This window comes from Microcaecilia unicolor, chromosome 1 (assembly GCF_901765095.1).
Source record: "Microcaecilia unicolor chromosome 1, aMicUni1.1, whole genome shotgun sequence".
Taxonomy (NCBI): Eukaryota; Metazoa; Chordata; class Amphibia; order Gymnophiona; family Siphonopidae; genus Microcaecilia; species Microcaecilia unicolor.
In genome coordinates, this window is record NC_044031.1 from 19,713,589 (window position 1) to 19,739,640 (window position 26,052).

Below are 26,052 nucleotides of genomic sequence, written 5' to 3' on the forward strand. Positions count from 1 at the left end.
TTCAAGATGGTCACAAGCAATAGTGCTTTCTGGGTTAACACATGTGCACAACCCTTATGCCTGTCCTGCAGCCTAATTGGAACCCAGAGCGGATTTCACTTCAATACAGTGGCGTAGCTAGGTGGAGCGCCAGGGGAGCAACCGCTCCCCCAAACGGAGTTCTGCTGGCGCCTATTTTTTTTTTGTCGTGTTGCACTGAAAATGTGCACCGGAGCCGGTGGAAGTCCGTTCTCGCTCCCCCCATGCCGTCAACCTGGCTCCGCTTCTGCTTCAATACCATCTGGACCAGACTCCTTGTAACTGTCTTCTCCCTTCAGGCTGCCACCCAGAGGGTCCCACCTCAGCCAGGAGAAGACCACATTCCACCGAGCCCCTGTTACAGCTGGACTCCAATCTGCCGCGCTTCTGGCTCCGCAAATGGCTGATGCAACCAATGTAACAGCTCACTGTCTGTCTCTGGCTTCAATCCACTGGTTACAGCACTACAGGACACTCCCCCCCCCCCTTTAATTGCAATGGGCCACCTGCCAGGGGGCTAGAGGTAGCTAAGATCAGGCAACCTCCAGGGTCCTCCAGTCACTCCCCTGATGACCTGCTACCCAGGGCTCACTCTATCATATTCTTAAACAAACCAAGGGTTACATGTGGATGTGGGCTCATACTAATAAAAAATAAAGTACAGAACTGCATTTCCTACAATTCCCTGTGCACATTTATCTGGAGAAAGGAACATAGTAAGACTCAAGGAGGTTTAATGCCAGGATATGGCATGATGTCACAAGGCTAAAGCCGATCTCCACCTGGTCAGGTTTTAATTCTCCCCAAAGTGGCCATCACCATCTTGGTACACCCAAAACAATGTAATTGATAGGGTAACAAGCTCCGCTTACTGGCTTCAGTCCACATAATGGGCCAGATAGGCTCCTGCCATCCCCTGTCACTAAGACTACATTACCCAGCATCCAATGCAAGGAAACCCTCCTCCTTCTGTGATGTCACTTCCTCCTGGAGAACAAAGAGCTATTCACTATTCTGTGACAGTGCACTGAAAAGCCAGCAGTGACCCAGCAAAGCCCAACACTGCCAGGGGACCCTGCAGGGAGGAAGAGAGGGAGCCAGGGCAGGAGAATGGCTGCAGGACTTTCTGCTCAGCAGGTAGGAGGTGGGCAGCAGGGGATGCCATGATCCAGCCTCTCAGGCACACATATTGCATGAGGCAAGCAGAAGAAGAAAAGAGTCTGGTTCTGTTCATTCCTTGGGCTTCAGAAATGACAGTTCTGCTTTTTAGTCCTCTGCAGCCCCTGGGGCTCTTCTTCCTGGGGGGGGGGAGGGGGTAGTTGCTCTGGGGTGGAGCAGTTTGTGGGTGGTGGTGGTTCAATTACTGAACTGAACGATTGTGGCGAGAAAGGGAAACCCCTGGTGACTTTAGGAACAAACACAGTTCCTGCAGAGCAGGTGGGGGGAAGAGGGGTTGGTGGTTGGGAGGCGAGGATAGGGGAGGGCAGACTTTTATACGGTCTGTGCCAGAGCCGGTGATGGAAGGCGGGACAGGTGGTTGGGAGGCAGGAAAAACTGCTGGGCAGACTTATACGGTCTGTGCCCTGAGAAAGACAGGTACAAATCAAGGTAAGGTATACACATGAGTTTATCTTGGGCAGACTGGATGGACCGTGCAGGTCTTTTTCTGCCGTCATCTACAATGTTACTATGGTCTTCCATCGTAAAAAAAAAAAAGCTTTGGAACGCTCTACCCAGACCAATCCGATTAATATAAACGACTTCTTGCCCTTTAGAAAAATACTGAAAGCTCATCTCTTTAAGCAAGCCTACCCAAATGCCCCAACCTAATCTCGCCAACTTCCACTCCCAATTCTGTTCTGACTTAAATACCAACCTCTCATCCTTCTCTTTCCATCTCCCCTTAATTTTATCCCTCCTTACCCTTTCTCCCAAATTACACGATCCTATCCTGTCTACCCTCTTTTATCCTAGTCATATATTATCTAGCTCAACTTATCATACGCTACTAAGCTCAACTTTACATTGTTTTACTACTGATATTTTACTAAAATTCTATTAACTTTGTATTTCAAATTACTATGTAAGCCGCATTGAGCCTGCATTGTGTGGGAAAGCGCGGGGTACAAATGTAATAATAATAAAAACAAAATGTCAGGAGAATGAAGCCGGCTGAAACCTAATGCATTCTGACCACCTCCACGTGTCCCTCAGTGGTTTCTGGTTTGTGTTTCAGGTGCCGATGACATTTGAGGACATCGCTGTCTCTTTCTCCCAGGAGGAGTGGGAGTATTTAGATGAAGGGCAGAAGGAGCTTTACAGGGAGGTGATGAAGGAGAATTACAAGACCCTGATCTCACTGGGTAAGGATTGTATTATCTGCATTTGAAGTAACAGCATCTGATTTACTAAAAATAACTCGATACATTTTTCTGTAGCTCCTCCACTCCAGAAACTTCTAAGTATGATCAGGATTTGTTTCGGCCCTGCTCTCAGTCTTAAGGGAAACAAAAAACCAAAGGGAGTAACTAGCGAGGTAATTACATTTGCTGATGACACAAAGTTATTCAAAGTCGTTGACTCGCAACAGGATTGTGAAAAATTACAGAAGGACCTTACGAGACTGGGAGACTGGGCGGCTAAATGGCAGATGACGTTTAATGTGAGCAAGTGCAAGGTGATGCATGTGGGGAAAAAAGAACCCGAATTATAGCTACGTCATGCAAGGTTCCACGTTAGGAGTTACGGACCAAGAAAGGGATCTGGGTGTCGTCGTCGATAATACACTGAAACCTTCTGCTCAGTGTGCTGCTGCGGCTAGGAAAGCGAATAGAATGTTGGGTATTATTAGGAAAGGTATGGAAAACAGGTGTGAGGATGTTATAATGCCGTTGTATCGCTCCATGGTGCGACCGCACCTTGAGTATTGTGTTCAATTCTGGACGCCGCATCTCAAAAAAGATATAGTAGAATTGGAAAAGGTGCAGCGAAGGGCGACTAAAATGATAGCGGGGATGGGACGACTTCCCTATGAAGAAAGATTAAGGAGGCTAGGGCTATTCAGCTTGGAGAAGAGACAGCTGAGGGGAGACATGATAGAGGTATATAAAATAATGAGTGGAGTGGAACGGGTGGATGTGAAGCGTCTGTTCACGCTTTCCAAAACTACTAGGACTAGGGGGCATGCGATGAAACTACAGTGTAGTAAATTTAAAAGAAATCAGAGAAAATATTTCTTCAACGCGTAATTAAACTCTGGAATTCGTTGCCGGAGAATGTGGTGAAGGCGGTTAGCTTAGCAGAGTTTAAAAAGGGGTTAGACGGTTTCCTAAAGGACAAGTCCATAAACCACTACTAAATGGACTTGGGAAAAATCCACAATTCCAGGAATAACATGTATAGAATGTTTGTACGTTTGGGAAGCTTGCCAGGTGCCCTTGGCCTGGATTGGCCGCTGTCGTGGACAGGATGCTGGGCTCGATGGACCTTTAGTCTTTTCCCAGTGTGGCATTACTTATGTACTTAACCCAACTTTCTTTCTCAAGATAAGGACTGTATAATTGACATTTATACTGGGTCGGTTGTATCAGCTTATTTCAAGATATTGGGATTTATGCCACGTATGTATTTGAGATTCCCATGCATTTTATTGAGAGGTTCAATGACGGTGCAGAGTGTTATGATTAGCCACAAAGGTGGCAGATTCATATAAAACCCAGCTCCTAGGACTTAAAGACTAACGGGACTATGTTCCTTTTACTAAGGCACGCTAAATGTTAGAGACGCCCATAGGAATGCCAAGAACGTGAGTGCGCCTTAGTAAAAGGGGGTCTGAATGTCCTCTCTTTCATGTATCGGTACTACTTTTGGAGCTAAGGAGTTCTCAGTTTCCCATGATTGCAGCCTTATTGGGTTGGCTTTGGTTTTTAACATTTTCCTTCCTTATATATATTTTGGTTTGGAGCTTTTTTTTTTTTGTTGGAAGAGTCTCAAACTTAGGATGAAAGTGTGAGGTCAGGACTGCGGGACCATAAGATCATCCAGTGTTTCCTGTGTGTTTCCTCCCCTTTAAATCAGGTACAGATCCTCCTCTAGCTCTTGGAACTGGCTGTAATAGGTTACAGTGACGCAGCCTTTCAGACCAATACAAAAAAAATCTTTCCTCTGGCACTGTGAGTTGCTCTTAAAACTGCAGAATTGTCTCCAGGATCACTAAATAAGAGTAATATGAGAAATCATCATTAACTGCTGCTTCCATGTGTTAATTACAGGGAAAGAGCAGGTCAGGACCTTAAAAACCATGTCATGTCCTCCAAGAATCAGTCTTGGTTGCTGCTCTTTTAAACCTTGATCCTGCTGGTCTTCTCCACCTCTTGGGAATGAAACTTCAGTATGCGAGGACTTGGCTTCCTTCATACCACTTTAGAGGATTTACAGCAGTCTCTAGAGAGAAATATTAAGGTCGGGGCCCCTGGTCTCCTCCGATGCCATGAAAAGGGCCAAGAATTCTGACCCTTTCAATTGAAATGGCTGGGGCGTAACCAGGTCATTCCTCTCTCCATTAATGATCCTCCTTCCCGTCTCCAAGTACCAGAATAAGTCAAAGTCTATTATTGAAACACAACGAAAGGTTAGAGAACTACACTAGGCCTCTAATTCACCTGTGATGGTACATGATAAAGTAATGCACCGGTGAGAGCACTTTTTTCCTGTATTCAGTGGCTGTGTATACATGTAGCAGGGGCGTACCTAGGTGGGGCCACGGGGCATGGGCCCCCACAGATTTAGCCCTGGCCCCCTCTACTTTCGACCCCCCCCCCACCAACCCTCCCCTGCAACGTTGGACCTACATCCTGCTGCCGCCAGGTACCTTTGCTGGCGGGGGTTGGGGACCCTTGCCAGCAAAGGTACCTGGCGGTGGGGTGGGGGTCGAAAGTGGCGTGGGAGGGTCGGTGGCTGGGGGAGGCGGGCTAAAATGTGCCCCCCCCCACCTCGGGCTTTGGACCCCCCTCCTGCCGAGGTCTGGCTACGCCCCTGATATGTAGAAGGGAAGTTGATAAAGGGGCAAATAATTTTAAGCACCAAGAAGGTGTTTATTTGGAGATTATTCTGTAAAGGAAGATGACACCTCCTTTCCTGTACCAAATCTAGCAGAGCAACACAAATAGACGCAGGTAATGTAGGCTCAACCACATAGGTGCCCCGTATAAGAGGCTTGGGGAGGCTAAGCCTCCCCAGCCCAGTTGTGACCTTTGCTGCCTGCCTCCTGCCCCCCCCCCCTCCAAAATGTAAAACTTGATACCTGCTCGGGTTTAAGGGAAGGCGGCGTCGGCAGCAACACAGCACATCAGCACCAGTGAAACGCGTGCTGGCTCGGCGCGCCTTCAGCTTCCCTTCATTCTGTCTCTCAAGCGCTGGTCCCGGGAACTGGACCTGGTGCTCGGTGGGAGGGAGGGAAGGAGGAAGGCCTGATGTTGCTGGGTGGGAGGAAGGAAGGAAGGCAGGCAGGCCTGATGGGTGGGTGGGAGGGAGGGAGGGGTGCCTGCCTGCCTGGTGCTAGGTGGGTGGGAGGAAGGGGTGCTTGATGCTGGGTGACAATTATGGGTTTAAGCTCTGCCCCCAACCCCACCCCCTTTAGCCTCCCCAAACAGTTGGGCCACCGACCGCCTATGCTCAACCACTTATAGCATCCATAGAGCTGGCGTGAATGTTTGTGCCTAGATTGTTCGAAAATGCTTGTAAATCATAAAATCGTAGTATTCTGGGAAGACATTAAAAACAAAATAGCTAGGGGCCTCCATTAGCCTGATCTCCCCCCCCCCCCCCCCCCAACCTGACTTGTCCTGACCCGACCCACTGCCTGCAATGACCCCTGAGTATATTTGAAAGAAAGATCCTTTGCATTAAGGGATTTCCTCTTATGAAAATTATAGCAAAGCAACTATTCAAGACACGAGGACCAATCTCCCTCCCACCCTGACCCAATTTGACCCCTCCAATTTAAAGAAAATCCCTGGTATCTAGTGGAACCCCTCCTTCTCTCCCTCAATCAGACCCCTCTTCCCCTGACGTAAATAAACAATTCTCCGGTGTCTAGCTGCCCCCCACACCTCCAAAGCCTCCCCTAGATCCCTGAGACCCCTGTATCTTAATTAGGCAGGAATGATGTCCACTCACTCCTGCCATGGTGTCACCATATATGAAAATAGCAGCACTTGGCCTCTGCCTGATATATCCTGGGATGCAGTTGAGCAGAATCAGTCTGCCATTTAAGGGAATCTGTCTTTATGGGAAAAATTTCCTTATATGGCAGATCAACCCTGTTCAATTCATCCCCAGGAAAGGAGGTTAGCGGAGACGGTATGACATCAAAAAGCTGAAGCCAATTTGGTTTGTCTCTCTTTTCCCTCTCTTCCTTGCAGCCGTCATCCCCATTCACCCAAAACAAAACATACATACATACATAGAGTAACGTAGTAGATGACGGCACCAAGCAAACCTATGAGCTGATCTATCCACGTTGTAATTCTTTATTGTTGGTAGCATTTTTATTTGATCTCACTTATATTTTCAATCATGCCAGCTTGTAAAGCATATGGATGCATACAGAGGAAGTATCGGTTAGAGTAGTAATTAGTTCAAAATTGTAAAGCATTGTGTTATTTGGAGGGGCTGGTTATAGAAACTCCTGTAACCGTGCAGAGATAGTAACATACTCCCACGACCAAATGCCTTGGATTTGGCCGGGCTTGAGATGGCCGCCATTAGTTTCCATTATCAGCGAAAACCAATGGCGGCCATCTCTAACGCTGGCGATCTCTAAGGGCAGGCCAAATGTTGAGATTTGGCTGGCCCCGACTGTATTATCGAAACAAAAGATGGCCAACCATCTTGTTTCGATAATAGAGTCGGGTACGCCGCTTGACGGGGCCAGCGTTAGAGATGGCCGGCCCCGTTCGATTATGCCCCTGGAGCCAGCATTTGTAGTGCACTGGTCCCCCTCACATGCCAGGACACCAACCGGGCACCCTAGGGGGCACTGCAGTGGACTTCACAAATTGATCCCAGGTACATAGCTCCCTTACCTTCGGTGCTGAGCCCCCCAAAACCCACTCCCCACAACTGTACACCACTACCATAGCCCTTACGGGTGAAGGGGGGCACCTAGATGTGGGTACAGTAGGTTTCTGGTGAGTTTTGGAGGGCTCCCATTTACCACCACAAGTGTAACGGGTAGTGGGGGAATGGGCCTGGGTCCGCCTGCCTGAAATGCACTGCAGTACCCACTAAAAACTGCTCCAGCAACCTGCATAATGCTGTCATGGAGCTGGGTATGACATTTGAGGTTGGCATAAAAATGTTTTTAAATTTTTTTTTTTTTGGCTGGGAGGGGGTTGGTGACCACTGGGGGAGTAAGGGGAAGTGATCCCCGATTCCCTCCGGTGGTCATCTGGTCATGTAGGACACATTTTTGAGGCTTGGTCATGAACAAAAAAAGACCAAGTAACAGTGCCGTAGCGAGGGCGGCTGACACCCGGGGCGGGTCGTCGCTGCGCACCCCCGCCCCCCAGGTGCAGCATGGCGCACCCTCCCCCCCCCCCGGAGCGCATTGTTACTTTAGAAGCGAGGGGCAGGGCCGATCCGCCCCCGAGTCCACGTCGCTGGAAGCTGCGTCGGCTCCACTGGTTCCTTGCTCTCTCTGCCCCGGAACAGGAAGTAACCTGTTCCGGGGCAGAGGGAGCAAGGAACCAATGGAGATGACACTCCCCCCGGCGGCGTGCACCCGGGGCGGACCACCCCACCGCCCCCCCCCCTTCCTAAGCCACTGCCAAGTAAAGTCGGCCAAATGCTCGTCAGAGCTGGCCTTCTTTTTTCCATTATTGGCCGAGGCCGCTATCTCTTAACCACGCCCCCGTCCCACCTTTGGTACACTTCCGACACGCCCCCTTGAACTTTGGCCAGCCCTGTGACGGAAAGTAGTTGAAGCCGGCCAAAATCGGCTTTCGATTATACTGATTTGGCCATCCTTAGGAGAAGGCCAGCCATCTCCCGATTTGTGTCAGAAGATGGCTGGCCTTCTCCTTCGAAAATAAGCAGGATAGTAACATAGTAGATGACGACAGAGAAAGACCTGCACAGTCCATCCATTCTGCCCAACAAGATAAACTCATATGTGCTACTTTTTGTGTATACCTGATCTTGATTTGTATCTGCCATTTCAGGGCACAGAAGTCTGCCCAGCACTAGCCCCGCCTCCCACCACTGGCTCTGCCACCCAATCTCTGCTAAGCTTCTGAGGATCCATTCCTTCTGAACCGGATTCCTTTATGTTTATCCCATGCATTTTTGAATTCCGTTACCGTTTTCATGTCCACCGCCTCCCGCGGGAGGGCATTCCAAGTATCCACCACTCTCTCCATGAAAAAATACTTCCTGACATTTTTCTTGAGTCTGCCCCCCTTCAATCTCATTTCATGTCCTCTAGTTCTACTGCCTTCCCATCTACGGAGAAGGTTCGTTTGCGGATTAATACCTTTCAAATATTTGAACGTCTGTATCATATCACCCCTGTTTCTCCTTTCCTCCAAGGTTATACATGTTCAGGTCAGCAAGTCTCTCCTCATACGTCTTGTAACGCAAATCCCATACCATTCTTGTAGCTTTTCTTTGCACCGCTTCAATTCTTTTCTTTGCACCGCTTCAATTCTTTTTACATCCTTAGCAAGATACGGCCTCCAAAACTGAACACAAAACTCCAGGTGGGGCCTCACCAACGACTTATACAGGGGCATTAAAACCTCTTTTCTTCTGCTGGTCACACCTCTCTCTATAAAGCCTAGCAACCTTCTAGCTACGGCCACCGCCTTGTCACACTATTTCGTCGACTTCAGATCCTCAGATAATATCACCCCAAGATCCCTCTCCCCGTCTGTACATATCAGACTCTCACCACCTAACACACATCTCCCGTGGATTTCTACTCCCTAAGTGCATCACTTTGCATTTCTTCGCATTGAATTTTAATTGCCAAACCTTAGTCCATTCTTCTAGCTTCTGCAGATCCTTTTTCATATTTTCCACTCCCTCCCGGGTGTCCACTCTGTTACAAATCTTAGTATCATCCGCAAAAAAGGTAAACTTTACCTTCTAACCCTTCGGCAATGTCACTCACAAATATATTAAACAGAATCGGCCCCAGCTCCGATCCCCGAGGCACTCCACTACTCACCTTTCCCTCCTCCGAGCAAATTCCATTAACCACCACCCTTTGGCGTCTGTTCGTCAACCAGTTCCTAATCCAGTTCACCACTTCGGGTCCTATCTTCAGCCTGTCAAGTTTATTCAAGAGCCTCCTGTGGGGAACCGTGTCAAAAGCTTTGCTGAAATCTAAGTAGATTACGTCTATAGCACATCCCTGATTCAATTCTCCTGTCACCCAGTCAAAGAATTCAATGAGATTCGTTTGGCATGATTTACCTTTGGTAAAACCATGTTGTCTCGGATCTTGCAACTTATTGGCTTCCAGGAAATTCACTATCCTTTCCTTCAGCATCGCTTCCATTACTTTTCCAATAACGAAGTGAGGCTTACCGGCCTGTAGTTTCCAGCTTCTTCCATATCACCACTTTTGTGAAGAGGGACCACCTCCGCTGTTCTCCAATCCCATGGAACCTCTCCCGTCTCCAAGGATTTATTAAACAAATCTTTAAGAGGACCCGCCAGAACCTCTCTGAGCTCCCTCAATATCCTGGGGTGGATCCCGTCCGGTCCCACGGCTTTGTCCACCTTTAGATTTTCAAGTTGTTCATACACACTCTCTTCCGTGAACGGTGCTATATCTACTCCATTCTCATATGTACTTTTGCCAGGCAATCATGGTCCTTCTCCAGGATTTTCTTCAGTGAAAACAGAACAAAAGTATTTGTTTAGCAAATTTATTTTTTCTTCATCATTATCCACATAGCGGTCCGCAGCATGTTTCAGTCTCACAATTCCCTTTTTAGTCTTCCTCCTTTCACTAATATACCTGAAGAAATTGTTGTCACCCCTCCTTACATTTCTAGCCATTTGTTAAATGATGTTTTCACCTAGTAAAGGGCCACCAAAACAGACATCATATTATGAGAATCAGGTGCTTAACAATCAGACTTACTATTTATAAGTACAATTTTTTAAACAACATTAATTAGGTTGAAACATAGCATATAACATAGTAGATGATGGCAGAAAAAGACCTGCACAGTCCATCTAGTCTGCCCAACAAGATAAACTCATATGTGCTACTTCTTGTGTATACCTTACCTTGATTTGTATCTGCCATTTTCAGGACACAGATGACCGTAGAAGTCTTGCCCAGAACTAGCCCCACCACCCAAACACCAGCCCCGCCTCCCAATCTCAGCTCCCATCCTGGGAGCATTTAACATCTTTTTTTTTCCGGTGCCTACATCAAAAGAAAAAGATGGCATGTGGGAACTTGCTCCTTTTATTTTGTGGAATGCAGTGGTATATTGTAAAAATGCACTTGCCCTTTTTATTACTACTATTTCACAGAGAGGTATTGACTAATGAGAGAAGGGCTTCCTTCATGCAGAAATACTGTCCAGAGTTAGTCTAAATGTGCCAACATTGTTCCGTTCTCAAATTCACAAATGAGAAAACTGATTAATCAGGATTGCAACTAATTTTATTTTTGTTACATTTGTACCCCGCGCTTTCCCACCCATGGCAGGCTCAATGCGGCGGGCAATGGAGGGTTAAGTGACTTGCCCAGAGTCACAAGGAGCTGCCTGTGCCGGGAATCGAACTCAGTTCCCCAGGACCAAAGTCCACCACCCTAACCACTAGGCCACTCCCTCCACATCCACAGAGAGAAATAACTTTATATAAATTATAAATATGTTTATTTAAAAAAATATTTGTTTTAATTTTTAAAAATGTTTTGTGTGTGCTGATATGTTTTCAGAGGACACTCACAGACCAGATCAGTCTAAACTTTAGTCCCAGTTTTTCAATCATTGCACATCATTTAACAAAACCTTAGGAAACGTGCAGCATATGTAATCAAACTCTTATTAAAGGCAAAAGCACTTAGGTTTAGAGTTCATACAAAAAATTTAAAAAAAAAAACACTTTTTAAAATAAACATATTTATAATTTATGTAAAGTTATTTCTCTCTGCGGATTGGTTCCAGTGCTGAACATTGTCCAGTTCAGCATACTGTTAGCTGCCAAGTTCATACAAAGTTAATTATGTTCAGTGGAAAATAAATCTGTTGGCTCAGGCTGCTTGCTATGCGAATATTCCATCACTGTTTCATTATTGCTACCAAGCAGGGCTTTTTTTGAGGGGGTACTTGGGGGTACTGAGTACCGGCACCTTTTCCGCTGTCTGCTAAAATTGACCCATGGAGCCCAAGTTTTAATGAAAGAGCTCAGGTTCTACACACCAATTCTGCCTTGTCATAGATTCTGTGACTGGTTGCAGGGGGCCTGGCTATTGTGGGGTGGGTTCCTCAGTGATCACCTCACCCCTGAAGGGTGGCCTGGCATTTGAGTACCAGCACCTTTTTTGCTAGTAAAAATGCACTGCTACCAAGTATTACATATTAAGGACATTTGCTTTAAACTTTTGTTTTAATTCGTTTATCCAGACCTAACCTTTCGTGTAATATAGTATGCCCTATCAGACGGACTCTTCACTTGTCTTTAGATTGTACACTTGTCTTTAGATTGTACACCTGTCTTTTAGATTGTAAGCTCCTTGAGCAGGGACTGTCTTTCCATGTTTAAATTGTACAGCGCTACGTAACCCTAGTAGCGCTTTAGAAATGTCAATTAGTAGTAGTAGTAGTATGTGCACATGGTTTGCTTTTTAAACCCAAAGGTTGAACAGTTAGGAAGAAAGTGTGTTGTTTCTGACTTTACTTGTTTTGGAGTGCTTTGGGCCCCACTGATGTGTACATCTGCTGTCTAGAATTTTGGAAGATGGAAATGTGGAAATAAAAATTAAGTTTTGGATGTACTCTGTAGAACTTGTTGTTTACTTTTGCAATATTTATTTATTTATTTATTTGGATTTTGCTCACATCTTGTTCAGTAGTACCTCAATGTGAGTTACAGTCAGGTACACTGGGTATTTCCCTGGCCCTGGAGGGCTCACAATCTGTTTACTAAGCCACGCTAGAGGCATGTTAGTGTTTTTAGCACATGCTAACCATTCAAAAGCATGGATTAATGAGACAAAGCCAACATGGATTTAGTGAAGGGAAATCTTGCCTCACCAATCTACTACATTTCTTTGAAGGGTTGAACAAACATGTGGATAAAAGTGAGCCGGTTGGGGGGGCGTGTCAAGATGGCGGACGGACTGGTAGACGCTCAACACCGTCGCTGACTTTTCCCAAGGTGAAGACGATTATTGCAGCAAAGTTACCTAAAAAAAAAAAAAATGCCACACACCAAAAGGAAAGGAGTAGTAAGGGGTTTACCGGTGGTGAACTCCGAAACCGCTCTGGTGCAGACGACGATGAAGAAGTATGCCACCAGCACACGACAGACCGGCTCGAGTCAGTCTCCCGCAGTGGGAGACGCGGGTGGATCGTCTTTCCCACGGGGAGCGGAGACATCATTATCCTCGCCGGAGATTAATCCCCCGCCTTGTCCAGCAGGCCTCAGAAGCGGGTTAGGACTTCTAGAGGCGTCTGAAGATGGCGCAACAGATGACCTTTCCACCGGAACCCGAGACGAGGCTCTGGGAGAACAGAACAAAGTGGAGCTAAAGGCTCCCGAGGCGGTAACTTTGGACACTATCTGGGAGGCGATACAAATGCTGACTTCTGTTGTGACCCCAATTGTGAGTAAATTAGATTTGGTAACCTCAGCGTTGGACACATTCAAAAAAGAATCTGAAAAAACTAATATAGCCGTTCAACAGGATTTATTGACTTTAAAAGAAAAATCCGATTTGCTTATAAAGGATAAAATGGTAATCCATCGAAAGATAGAACAGTTTGAAAACTATAACAGACGTTTTAACCTGAGGTTCTTAAACTTTCCAGTTTCCTATGAAATTAATGTGAAGGATTTGTTTAAAAAGTTCCTGGTGGAAAACCTTCTGTACTCCCCAGAGTTGATTCCCCCAGTTAATAAAATATATTACTTACCAGATTTAAAAAGGGGAGAAAAATTGAAGGCTGCTGGAGACTTGCAAAATTTAACTGCCTTCTTAGAACAATCAGCAACTGAAATCTTAGTTAGGAAGACCTTGCTTGTTTCATTAGTCTTCGAGCAGGATGTGAATGCCATACTGAAAATGTCCTTTAAAAATGCAGCTAAAATGTTTCTTGGAGATAAGATATGGATCTACCCAGACGTGGTGAAAACCACACAAGATAGAAGGAAGGCTTTCCTAGCCTATAGAGAAGAAACTCGACTGTTGGGGGCAAGATTTATTTTGTCTTATCCATGTAAATGTTTGATAAATTACTTAGATAAAAAATACGTGTTTTTTGAACCGGAACAGTTAAAAGTTTTCCTAGAAATGAAGAAAGCAACCAGATAGTTTCTGAATAATGAGAAAATCAGGATTAATATTATAGTAGCGTGAAGTTAACCAGGCCATCTATGATTAAAATACTTTTCTTGTTGTTTTTCCACCATTTATACCTACCCCCCCCTTTCTTGTTTTGAATAGGTGGTCTAAGAAAGAGATTTAATTGTTATGTTTTCTTTACCTCTCTCAGAGTAAGAGGGGAAAGATTATGTTGTTTCCTAAGTGTATCACATATGCTCTGTTTTTCTGGAACAAGATTGAATGCTTGTATAATATGTTGAAATTATAAATAAATAAATAAAAATTTAAAAAAAGTGAGCCGGTTGATATTGTGTATCTGGATTTTCAGAAGGTGTTTGACAAAGTACCTCATGAAAGACTCCAGAGGAAATTGGAGAGTCATGGGACTTTGAATACTGGCCCCTAACGGCATAAATAGGACCATATAAAAAGTAGTCCTGTGGTTCTTTACAGCTGGTTAATTGCTGAATATCGCATTTAATCGGCTATATGTGTTAGCAGGCTCCATATACCCGGAAATTCAATGCTGGAGCCCACACATGGCTTGGCCTTGAATTTCCAGGTATGATGCCAGTGGAGTTCGGCAAAACGCTGGATATACAACTGAATTCTGGCCTTCGTATGATCAGCAGCTGCTTTGAACTGGTTCATTGCTCATTTTGTTGAGCAGGAGCGTAACGATACCATGAATATAACCCACCCTTTTGATAAGATACTTGCTTTTCATCAGAGCAGCTAGGGGTTTCATTGAATCAGACAACGCTACGAATGAATGGAGAAATAACGCCTGTGGCAGGTTGGGGCAGTTGCTGCCCATCTCATCATCCATGCAAGTTGTGCCATTGAACTTATTTGTGTAGTGGACATTTAACACCTGTATGTACAGCTGGAATCTTTGGGTGCCAGTAGCCCCCCCCCCCCCCCTTTATAGCCTTAAGAGTATTCATAGGGTATAAGGTAAGGTTTGTCTCTTTGCGGATGATACTAAACTCTGCAACAGGGTGGACACCCTGGAGGGTGTGAATGACATGAGGAAGGACCTAGCGAAGCTAGAGGAATGGACCAATATGTGGCAACTAAGGTTTAATCCCAAAAAATGCAGGGTCATGCACTTGGGTCGCAAAAATCCGAGGGAACAGTACAGTATAGGGGGTGAAGTGCTTCAGTGTACGAAGGAAGAGCGGGACTTGGGGGTGATTGTGTCTGATGACCTTAAAGCTACCAAACTGGAAGAAAAAGCGATGGTCAAAGCCAGAAGGATGCTTGGGTGCGTAAAGAGAGGCATGACCAGCAGGTAAAAGGAGGTGATAGTGCCGTTGTATAAGTCTCTGGTGAGGCCTCATTTGGAGTACTGCATGCAGTTCTGGAGACCGCACCTATGGAAAGATATAAACAGGATGGAGTCGGTCCAGAGGGCGGCTACGAAATTAGTAAGTGGTCTTGAATGCAAAAATTATAGGGACAGGCTTATGAACCTCAACATATACAGTGGGGGAAATAAGTATTTGATCCCTTGCTGATTTTGTAAGTGTGCCCACTGACAAAGACATGAGCAGCCCATAATTGAAGGGTAGGTTATTGGTAACAGTGAGAGATAGCACATCACAAATTAAATCCGGAAAATCACATTGTGGAAAGTATATGAATTTATTTGCATTCTGCAGAGGGAAATAAGTATTTGATCCCTCTGGCAAACAAGACCTAATACTTGGTGGCAAAACCCTTGTTGGCAAGCACAGCGGTCAGACGTCTTCTGTAGTTGATGATGAGGTTTGCACACATGTCAGGAGGAATTTTGGTCCACTCCTCTTTGCAGATCATCTCTAAATCATTAAGAGTTCTGGGCTGTCGCTTGGCAACTCGCAGCTTCAGCTCCCTCCATAAGTTTTCAATGGGATTAAGGTCTGGTGACTGGCTAGGCCACTCCATGACCCTAATGTGCTTCTTCCTGAGCCACTCCTTTGTTGCCTTGGCTGTATGTTTTGGGTCATTGTCGTGCTGGAAGACCCAGCCACAACCCATTTTTAAGGCCCTGGCGGAGGGAAGGAGGTTGTCACTCAGAATTGTACGGTACATGGCCCCATCCATTCTCCCATTGATGCGGTGAAGTAGTCCTGTGCCCTTAGCAGAGAAACACCCCCAAAACATAACATTTCCACCTCCATGCTTGACAGTGGGGACGGTGTTCTTTGGGTCATAGGCAGCATTTCTCTTCCTCCAAACACGGCGAGTTGAGTTCATGCCAAAGAGCTCAATTTTTGTCTCATCTGACCACAGCACCTTCTCCCAATCACTCTCGGCATCATCCAGGTGTTCACTGGCAAACTTCAGACGGGCCGTCACATGTGCCTTCCGGAGCAGGGGGACCTTGCGGGCACTGCAGGATTGCAATCCGTTATGTCGTAATGTGTTACCAATGGTTTTCGTGGTGACAGTGGTCCCAGCTGCCTTGAGATCATTGACAAGTTCCCCCCTTGTAGTTGTAGGCTGATTTCTAACCTTCCTCATGATCAAGGATACCCCACGAGGTGAGATTTTGCGTGGAGCCCCAGATCTTTGTCGATTGACAGTCATTTTGTACTTCTTCCATTTTCTTACTATGGCACCAACAGTTGTCTCCTTCTCGCCCAGCGTCTTACTGATGGTTTTGTAGCCCATTCCAGCCTTGTGCAGGTGTATGATCTTGTCCCTGACATCCTTAGACAGCTCCTTGCTCTTGGCCATTTTGTAGAGGTTAGAGTCTGACTGATTCACTGAGTCTGTGGACAGGTGTCTTTCATACAGGTGACCATTGCCGACAGCTGTCTGTCATGCAGGTAACGAGTTGATTTGGAGCATCTACCTGGTCTGTAGGGGCCAGATCTCTTACTGGTTGGTGGGGGATCAAATACTTATTTCCCTCTGCAGAATGCAAATAAATTCATATACTTTCCACAATGTGATTTTCCGGATTTAATTTGTGATGTGCTATCTCTCACTGTTACCAATAACCTACCCTTCAATTATGGGCTGCTCATGTCTTTGTCAGTGGGCACACTTACAAAATCAGCAAGGGATCAAATACTTATTTCCCCCACTGTATACACTGGAAGAGGGGAGACATGATAGAAACGTTTAAATATCTCAAGGGCATTTACCGTATTTTTCGGACTATAAGACGCACTTTTTTCCCCCAAAATTTGGGAGGAAAATGGGGGGTGCGTCTTATAGTCCGAAGGTAGCGAGTTGGGGATCGCCCTCCCCTACTTACGTGACGCGATGTTCCCTGGTGGTCTAGTGACGTCGGGGCAGGAAAGAGCCCCCTCTTTCCTGCCCAGCGCGCTGCTCTCCGTCCTCCTGACTGGTTCCTGACGGTCTCGGCGAGATTCAAAATGGCCGCCGAGATTCTCGGCGGCCATTTTGAATCTCGCCGAGACCGTCAGGAACCAGTCAGGAGGACGGAGAGCAGCGCGCTGGGCAGGAAAGAGGGGGCTCTTTCCTGCCCCGACGTCACTAGACCACCAGGGAACATCGCGTCACGTAAGTAGGGGAGGGCGATCCCGAACTCGGACAAGACGCACCGGAGCACTTAGGTTTTAGAGGAGGGAAAAAGGAAAAATTTTTTTTTCCTATTTCCCTCCTCTAAAACCTAGGTGCGTCTTATGGTCCGGTGCGTCTTATGGTCCGAAAAATACGGTATGTACAGGAAGAGAGCCTTTTCCAAATGAAGGAGAGCTCTGGAATGAGGGGGCATATGACAAAGTTAAGAGGGAATAGGCTTAGGAGCAACCTAAGGAAGTATTATTTCACAGAAAGGGTGATGGAGGCGTGGAATGGCCTCCCGGTGGAGGTGGTGGAGTTGAGGACTGTTCCAGAATTTAAAAAGGCATGGGATAAGCATGTGGGATCGCTTAGGAACAGGAAGAATTAGGGGTTACAGAGGATGGGCAGACTGGATGGGTCATGTGGCCTTTATCTGCCGTCATGTTTCTATGTTTCTATAATGTACAAATTTCGGGTAACGGTTGGGCTACATGATCTGGGAAACTCAAAGAAATAATATAGTACTGTCTCTCTTAATCTGTCATCTCCTAACAGAATCCTGGCCTAAATCTCTTACATTGGAACCTGTCAGCTCTGAAGTAAAGACCTTGTAGACTCAGTGATCAGTTGATGGTCTGAGTGAGTGTAGGTGGTTTTCTGTATTTAGATGACTTTTCCCTCTGCCATCATGTTTATTCTGGGGGTGAGTTTCTGAATTCCCTTGTTTTCTTTTGTCACCCCCATCTTCTGGTTTAAATGTCTAGAAACATACTGTCTGAATTTCTCCCCAAGGATCCTTTTTCCCATCACAGAAAGATGTAGCCGATCATTACAGTACAGCCTGTTATTTTTCCACGTATTTCCCCATGCTCCTATGTATCTAAAACCTTCTTCTTTACACCAAGACTCAAGCCACTTATTGAACACCACTGTTTTGCGTAGTCTTTCCTCTCCCTTCCCCCATGTGGGAATTACTTCAGAAAAAGCCGCAGTCCGAACCAAAGATTTCAGCCCCTGCCCAAGCTTCTGGAACGCTCTCTGTGCTGTAAACTTGCTATTGTTGGCCAATTCATTTGTCCCCAGGTGAATTACAACATCAGTATTTGAAGCCTCGCTCTCTTCTCAGATCACTTTCAGTATTTGGTCGGTACATCTGGTAGCTGAAGATCCTGGAAGGCATTTCACTAGGTTGGAACCCTTGAACTGTGTTCCTAAGTTAATGCCTCTGATAATGGAGTCTCCGAGCAGTAAGACTTTTCTGCTTTTCATCAATCTGTCATTGTTTGGGGGATGTTTCTTGGGTTGTGCTACTTTCATCGCCTCTGGTTCAACCACAGTACTTCCTTTTTTCAGCATCAAAATGATGCAACGCTGCAAAAGAATTTGACAGGGGCAAAGGTTGGGAGGGTGAGAGCTTCTGTGTCACAGACCTGTCTTTTCACTTGCAGAGGGTCTGACCTCTAACAAATATCCAGAATTGCCTCACAGTATTTACTCGTCAAACTTCTATCATGTTTTATCGTTATCATGTTACCCAAGATCCTTCTGTTATATTAAATGTCTATCTTCTTATATATTTCCACTTTTCATGATGTATTGTAAGCCACATTGAGCCTGCAAAGAGGTGGGAAAATGTGGGATACAAATGCAATAAATAAATAAAATAAAAGTTTCTAATCTGTCTTCATCCTACTGCTTCTAACTCAAAATTGTCCTTGCATTGTGATTGCATATTTTTATGCTGGTAGTGTCTTAAAGGTTCTTTTGTTGAACTGTGCTTTGAACTTGTCTGCTTGTGATTTCATATTCTTATGCTGGAATTGTCTTAAAGGTTCTCTCATGAGAACTGCGTTTTGAACCTGTGCCAAGTGACTTAATCCAATTAATTTGGTTTCATGGAATCTGGTGACTGTGGCCTCCGGAGGAGGGGCAATTTATGTGGTAAAAGAAAAAACAGAACTCAGTTTACCTGAGAGCTGAGCATTTTCAGACTTGGATTGATTTGTGAACTGATGTTACTTGCGTCGTGCTCTTAATATCTACCTGCTTCTATTCTAGCCTATTAAAAAAAACTGTCTTTTCACTTGCTAAATAAATAATATCCACATTGACTCATTGATCAGCATTATATCCATGGCCCCCTCCCCAACAAACAGAAAACAATAAAATAACCAATAATAATCTCATTTTCAACCCTGGTTTAGGCCCCATAATGTTAAACATACAAAATGTAAAGCAGAGACTCAGATCTTAATGCAGGATGAAGTAATATGGAAATGATGCAAAAAGGTAACAATTTATAGTTATCCAGGTATAACAATTAGAAATTGGAATAACTTCTACTAACCTATAAATGTACTCACTCTGCTGCTCCCCAGTATCTCTCCACACTCGTCCTTCCCTACACCCCTTCCCGTGCACTCCGCTCCATGGATAAATCCTTCTTATCTGTTCCCTTCTCCACTACTGCCAACTCCAGACTTTGCGCCTTCTGTCTCGCTGCACCCTACGCCTGGAATAAACTTCCTGAGCACCTATGTCTTGCCCCATCCTTGGCCACCTTTAAATCTAGACTGAAAGCCCACCTCTTTAACATTGCTTTTGACTCGTAACCACTTGTAACCACTCGCCTCCACCTACCCTCCTCTCTTCCTTCCCGTTCACATGAATTGATTTGATTTGCTTACTTTATTTATTTTTTGTCTATTAGATTGTAAGCTCTTTGAGCAGGGACTGTCTTTCTTCTATGTTTGTGCAGCGCTGCGTACGCCTTGTAGCGCTATAGAAATGCTAAATAGTAGTAGTAGTAGTAATATACAAAGTTCACTTGCTAAAGCCCCCCCTGAATCAATTATTAACATTGAGGGACCTCACAATATGTCAGATTGTTAAAAATATCAGAGTCACAGCTTCCTCTTTCTTAGGTGATAAATTTATTTATTATACAAATGTTTGACTAGTTCCAGTGCCCGAGTACTCGGATCAAGGTATAACCCCCAGATCCCTCTGCAGTAATAATTCCTCCTTCCCTTCCCCTACCCCCATCTTAAGATGCTTACTGGGTATTTTTCTGAGACTATAAGGGAAACATAACTTAATTTTCTTTTTTTTTTTTTTTTCTTTTGCTGGAAACAGGCTATGAAAGGATCAATCCTGACATATTATCAAGGATTAAACAAGAGGAAGAGCCATTTGTCCAGGAACTGCAGGAGTCAGAAGAGAGAGAAGATTTTCACTCATACACAGGTGAGTAATAACAGCAAATACTGCAGGGAGTAATAGGGTATATTACCGAGCACAGCTGAGTAATAATAATAAACACTGAACAGAGTAAGAAGAGGTATTACAAAGTATAGATAAGTAATAATATATAAGTGCACAGAGTAAGAGCAAGTATTACAGAGTACAGATTAATACTCATAAGTACTACAGAGAGTAAAAGGAGAAGTTACAAAATAGAGCTGATTAATTAATAAAGACAGAGTAAAAAGAGACAGTAGTGTACAGGTTAGTAATAAATACTGTACAGGATAAGAAGAGGTATTTCAGAGTACAGCTGAGTAATAATAAATACTGTACAGTAAAAGGTATTATTGAGTACTGCACAGACTAAAAGGAGGTGTTACACAATAGAAGTGACTAATAAATCAGATTGTACAGAAAGAAATAATATAGTGTTCAGCTTAATAAATAGTGTACAGAACGAGAAGAGGTATTGCAGAGTATAGATAAGTGATAATCTATAAGTGCACAGAGTAAGAGGAAGCATTACGGAATACAGATTAGTACTCATAAATTCTGCAGAGAGTAAAAGGAGTGTTATGGTTTGGTTGTGAGCCCCTGTACAAAGGCCGGGGCCTATGTCGGACTAAACCCTCACCAGCGAAAGAAACTAAAAGGCAGCAAAAGCCAACAGGCCCAAGTAGGACCAGAAAGAAGCAAGACGCTCCAAACAAGAACTAATAGAAAAAAACAAAATTGCCAGGACATATTCAGGGATCATAAAACCATATGCAGGTCATGTGTTAAAGTTGTGTATAAGAATGGTGTTGCACATAAGTACATAAGTATTGCCATACTGGGACAGACCAAAGGTCCATCAAGCCCAGCATCCTGTTTCCAACAGTGGCCAATCCAGGTCACAAGTACCTGCAAAATCCCAAAAAAGTGCAAAACATTTTATGCTGCTTATCCCAGAAATAGTGGATTTTTAATAATAGTCTATGGACTTTTCCTTTAGGAAGCCGTCCAAACCTTTTTAAAACTCTGCTAAGCTAACCGCCTTTACCATATTTTCTGGCAACGCATTCCAGGTAACCATAACACACCTAAAATGAGACTTTCAGGATACTCACAGTCCCAGCTGAGCTATGCAATATCCTCAGCAGTGCTTCAAATGAGGAAATGATCTCATGTCAATTCAATAAAAAACAAACTAAAAAAGAGGCAGCGAGTTAGAGAAAAGACCTTTCATTGCAATGCATACTTCAGTTCCACAGTAAACGAAATCTGTTGGTTAAAAGTACAAAGCTTTTCATTAAAACAACCACGTACAAGCTTTCCAGTGCTTGCATGAGCGTCTTCAAACAACTCTCTCTCTCTGACAACATTTGAATCCGGTGCGTGATGGGAAGATTGGATACCCATCCGAAACCGATTTTCTAAGGGCAATTAATATCTCCTTGAGGGCATTTTAAACAAGGTAATAAATAAATATTTATTAAAATACTAAAGTTAAAAAATTTGGCATTGAACGCATATGCGTTCCGAAAGACGCATTCGGTCAAAAAAAAAAAAATAAACAAAGGACGCTAAATACAAATAGATCAGTGATATAGATATAATCGCATCATGAAAAAGCACATTGTTAATCAAAGGATATATATTATTATATATATTATTAAAAACTGTAAACCTGGAATGCACATGCGTTCCAACCCCATGTACTATGACAAACATGCCCAACAAAATCATCCACAGAGCGCCAATTCAAAATAAATGTTAAATCCTAAAAAGTCGTTATTATTCAAATCATATGCTCTACACAAAGAACAAAAAGAGAATTTTAAAAAAGGAAGAAAATCAACAATGGAATGAACCATGCTGGCCAATGACGTCATCCTTTGAAAAATCCATACACGGGTCCCTGGACCAAATAAAATGCCTCCATATAGAAACCATTGACTGCGACGGCACAGACCTGTCCAGCAACAGACTTTTAAGTAAAACACATGATTTAATTTAATTTTTGTTACATTTGTACCCCGTGCTTTCCCACTCATGGCAGGCTCAATGCAGCAGGCCATGGAGGGTTAAGTGACTTGCCCAGAGTCACAAGGAGCTGCCTGAGCCGGGAATTGAACTCAGTTCCTCAGTTCCCCAGGACCAAAGTCCACCACCCTAACCACTAGGCCACTCCTCCACTTAGGGGCCCTTTATGGCCCACAGTGGCATCAGCGTGTGAAAGGGGTGGTTTTTTTGCTGTGGGAGGTGTGTCTGGGGGCGGAGAGTAGGCATGCCTGCGCTACCTGACTAGTACGAGAGCCCTTAGCAACTTGAAAAAAGGTGGTGGTAAGGGCTTCCGCCATTAATGGGGAAATTAGCACGTGGCCGTTAAAAAAAACAAGAACAACAAAAAAACAAACCCAACCACAGTCATTTTTGAGCCACACTAGAAAGTGGCTGGAACATGCGACAGACCCACGTACTAACTATCTTCAACGTGTTTGTTGGTTTTACTTAATAGTTCCTTCTATTCTTATATTATGCTCTTTTGTATTCCTTGATACAGTTCACCAGATATCCTCTCTCCATAAATCTGGATTTAAGGTCCCAGGCTCTCTTCTCATAAGTGGAAACTTCTGAGCAAAGGGACCCTTTTATAAAGGCGCGCTGAAAAATGGCCTGCGGTAATGTAGGTGCGTGTTTTGGGCGCGTGTAGAATCATTTTCAGCGCACCTGTAAAAAATGCTGCACGTCCATTTTGGGTCTGAGACCTTACCGCCAACTATTGACCTAGCAATGGTCTACATGTGTAAAATGGCAATTACCTGGAAAATATGTTCCAGTGCGCATACTGGACGCACGTCAAATATGAAATTACAGCAAAGGCCATGCAGTAGCCGGGCGGTAACTCAAAATTGATGTGCATTGGGCACGCGTTGGCACCTATGTGGCTTAGTAAAAGAGTCCCAAAGTCTTTTAACTCAAGTTTCTCTTCAAGGATTTACTATGACAACTATCGTAATGTAATGGGTTTTCTGTAAACATCAGTGATCAGTTTACCATTCCTATTGTAAATGGTATTTGTTCTTTACTGTAATTCATTTGAAACTTGAGGTTATAATCTAAGTTATTCACCCCAGTCTTAGAAATCTTTGAGTTTTTCCTCTGTGACTCATTATATAATAAAAACATCATCTGTATACCTCATCCAAATAATTAGTTGTTCACTATATTGATGTGTCACTAAAAATGTTTGCTCAAAATCAGCCATGTATAAATTAGCAATAGAGGGTGCCATAGTGCAACCCATGGCCGTCCTTCTTATCTCTTGATAGAACCTCCTATCAAAACAGAAATCAGCCATGTATAAATTAGCAATAGAGGGTGCCATGGAGGGGCATAATCGAACGGGGCGCCCACGTTTTCCTGAGGGCGTCCTCGCAGGGCGTCCCCGCGAAGGGGTGGGAAAACCCGTATTATCAAAACAAGATGGGCGTCCATCTTTCGTTTCGATAGTATGGTCGGGGATGCCCAAATCTCAACATTTAGGTCAACCTTAGAGATGGTCGTCCCCGATTTTTGGCGATAATGGAACCCGAGGACGCCCATCTCAGAAATGACCAAATCCAAGCCCTTTGGTCATGGGAGGAGCCAGCATTCATAATGCACTGGTCCCCCTCACATGCCAGGACACCAACCGGGCACCCTAGGGGGCACTGCAGTGGACTTCAGAGAAAGCTCCCAGGTGCATAGCTCCCTTACCTTGTGTGCTGAGCCCCCCCCCCCCCAAACTCAATTCCCACAACTGTACACCACTACCATAGCCCTTAGGGATGAAGGGTGGCACCTACATGTGGGTACAGTGGGTTTGTGGTGGGTTTTGGAGGGCTCACATTTACCACCACAAGTTTAACAGGTAGAGGGGGATGGGCCTGGGTCCGCCTGCATTAAGTGCACTGCAGTACCCACTAAAACTGCTCCAGGGACCTGCATACTGCTGTCATGGAGCTGGGTAAGATATTTGAGGCTGGCATAGAGGCTGGAAAAAATATTTTAACTTTTTTTTTTAGGGTGGGAGGGGTTAGTGACCACTGGGGGAGTAGGGGTAGGTCATCCCTGATTCCGTCCAGTGGTCATCTGGTCATTTAGGGCACATTTTTGTGGCTTGGTCGTAAAAAAAAAAAAGGACTAGGTAGTCGGCCAAGTGTTCATCAGGGACGCCCTTCTTTTTTCCAGTATCGGCCGAGGACGCCCATGTGTTAAGCACGCCCCAGTCCCGCCTTCGCTATGTTTCCAACATGCCCCCGGGAACTTTGGTCGTCCCCTTGACGGAAAGCAGTTGAGGGCGCCCAAAATCGGCTTTCGATTATGCTGATTTGGGCGACCCTGGGAGGACGCCCATCTCCTGATTTGTGTCGAAAGATGGGCGCCCTTCTCTTTCGAAAATGAGCCCAATAGTCAACCTATGGCCATCCTTCTTATCTGTTGATGGAATCTCCTATCAAAACAGAAATCAGCCATGTATAAATTAGCAATAGAGGGTGCCATAGTACAACCCATGGCCGTCCCTCTTATATGTTGGTAGAACCTCTTATCAAAACAAAAATAGTTTTGTGTTAACACAGTCTCGGGCAATGACATCATGAATTCAACAGGAGTCTTTCTCAGATGTGTATTGTGATGCAAAACCTCCTGAATAACAATTGAAGCAGCATCTTGCGGAATGTTTCTGTATAATGATTCTACATTCAAAGTTGCTAGAATCAGTGTTCATCAACTGACAAACATTTGCTAATATGTTGATCATAGGAATCAAAGGAACCAATGGTATCAAAAATTCTATATAATAATTTGCACCTCCGTCTGGATGCCTGGGTTCATAACACAGTTCCCATTCGTCCACCCTGGGGATGACATCACAGGGCGTACCAATGGGAGGTGAGAGGGAAGGGAACCTAGCACCAGCCACCAGAGGTGAGCAAAGAATTGCCCCCCTCCCCCGAGTTCCATGACCCCCTACCTCCCTCCCTCCCTATCCGTCCAAGTTCCACGGGCCTACTCCCGTCCGACGGCCCCAATCCTGTCCGAGTTCCATGCCCCGCCTGTCCTCTGTTTCCACCGCTCAGCATCTCCCTCCCTCTCTCTCTGTGGCCTTCGAGTGCAAGCAGGACGTGTACGGCTGCCCTGCCCTTAATAAGTGCCGGCTATTTTTAAAAACTTTTTACCTCCTGCTCCGCCGGCAACAGTGAAGTCCAGCACGCACAGACACCGCTTCAGACTGCCTTCGCTTTCGCTTCTGTTTCAACTGTGCCTCTGGTCCCGCCCTCATTTCCAGTTTTCGCAAGGCCAGGACCAGAGGCACAGCTGAAACAGAAGTGAGAGCGAAGGCAGTCTAAAGCGGTGTCCGTGCGTGCTGGACTTCACTGTTTCCGGCCGAGCAAGAGGTAAAAAGTTTTAAAGAACAGCTGGCACTTACGAAGGGCAGGGGCAGCAGCACACATCCTGCTTGCACTCGGAGGCCCAGAGAGAGAGGGAGGGAGCCACGGGGTTGTGGAACTCGGACGACAGTGGGTGCATAGAACTCGGAGGGCACAGGATGACAGAGGAGGGGAGGGGGTCTTGGGACGACAGAGGGGGGAGGGGTGGGTCCTGGAAGGGGAGGGGCGGTCCTGGAAGTCGATCGGCAGGTGGGGGCCTGTAACTCCAATGGG

The 26,052-nt window shown here is 45.2% G+C and overlaps 1 protein-coding gene across 1 annotated transcript in view; it reads left to right on the plus strand.

Moving 5' to 3' along the window:
- Window positions 1-1,051: 1,051 nt before the first annotated feature.
- LOC115463459 (gastrula zinc finger protein XlCGF26.1-like) overlaps window positions 1,052-26,052 on the plus strand; it is a 39,837-nt gene continuing 14,836 nt past the window's right edge. The window contains exons 1-3 of the mRNA XM_030193973.1: window positions 1,052-1,155; window positions 2,255-2,381; window positions 20,252-20,362. Of these exons, the coding sequence (XP_030049833.1) occupies window positions 1,129-1,155; window positions 2,255-2,381; window positions 20,252-20,362 (265 nt within the window). The 5' untranslated portion in view covers window positions 1,052-1,128. The remainder of the gene's footprint in view (window positions 1,156-2,254; window positions 2,382-20,251; window positions 20,363-26,052) is intronic.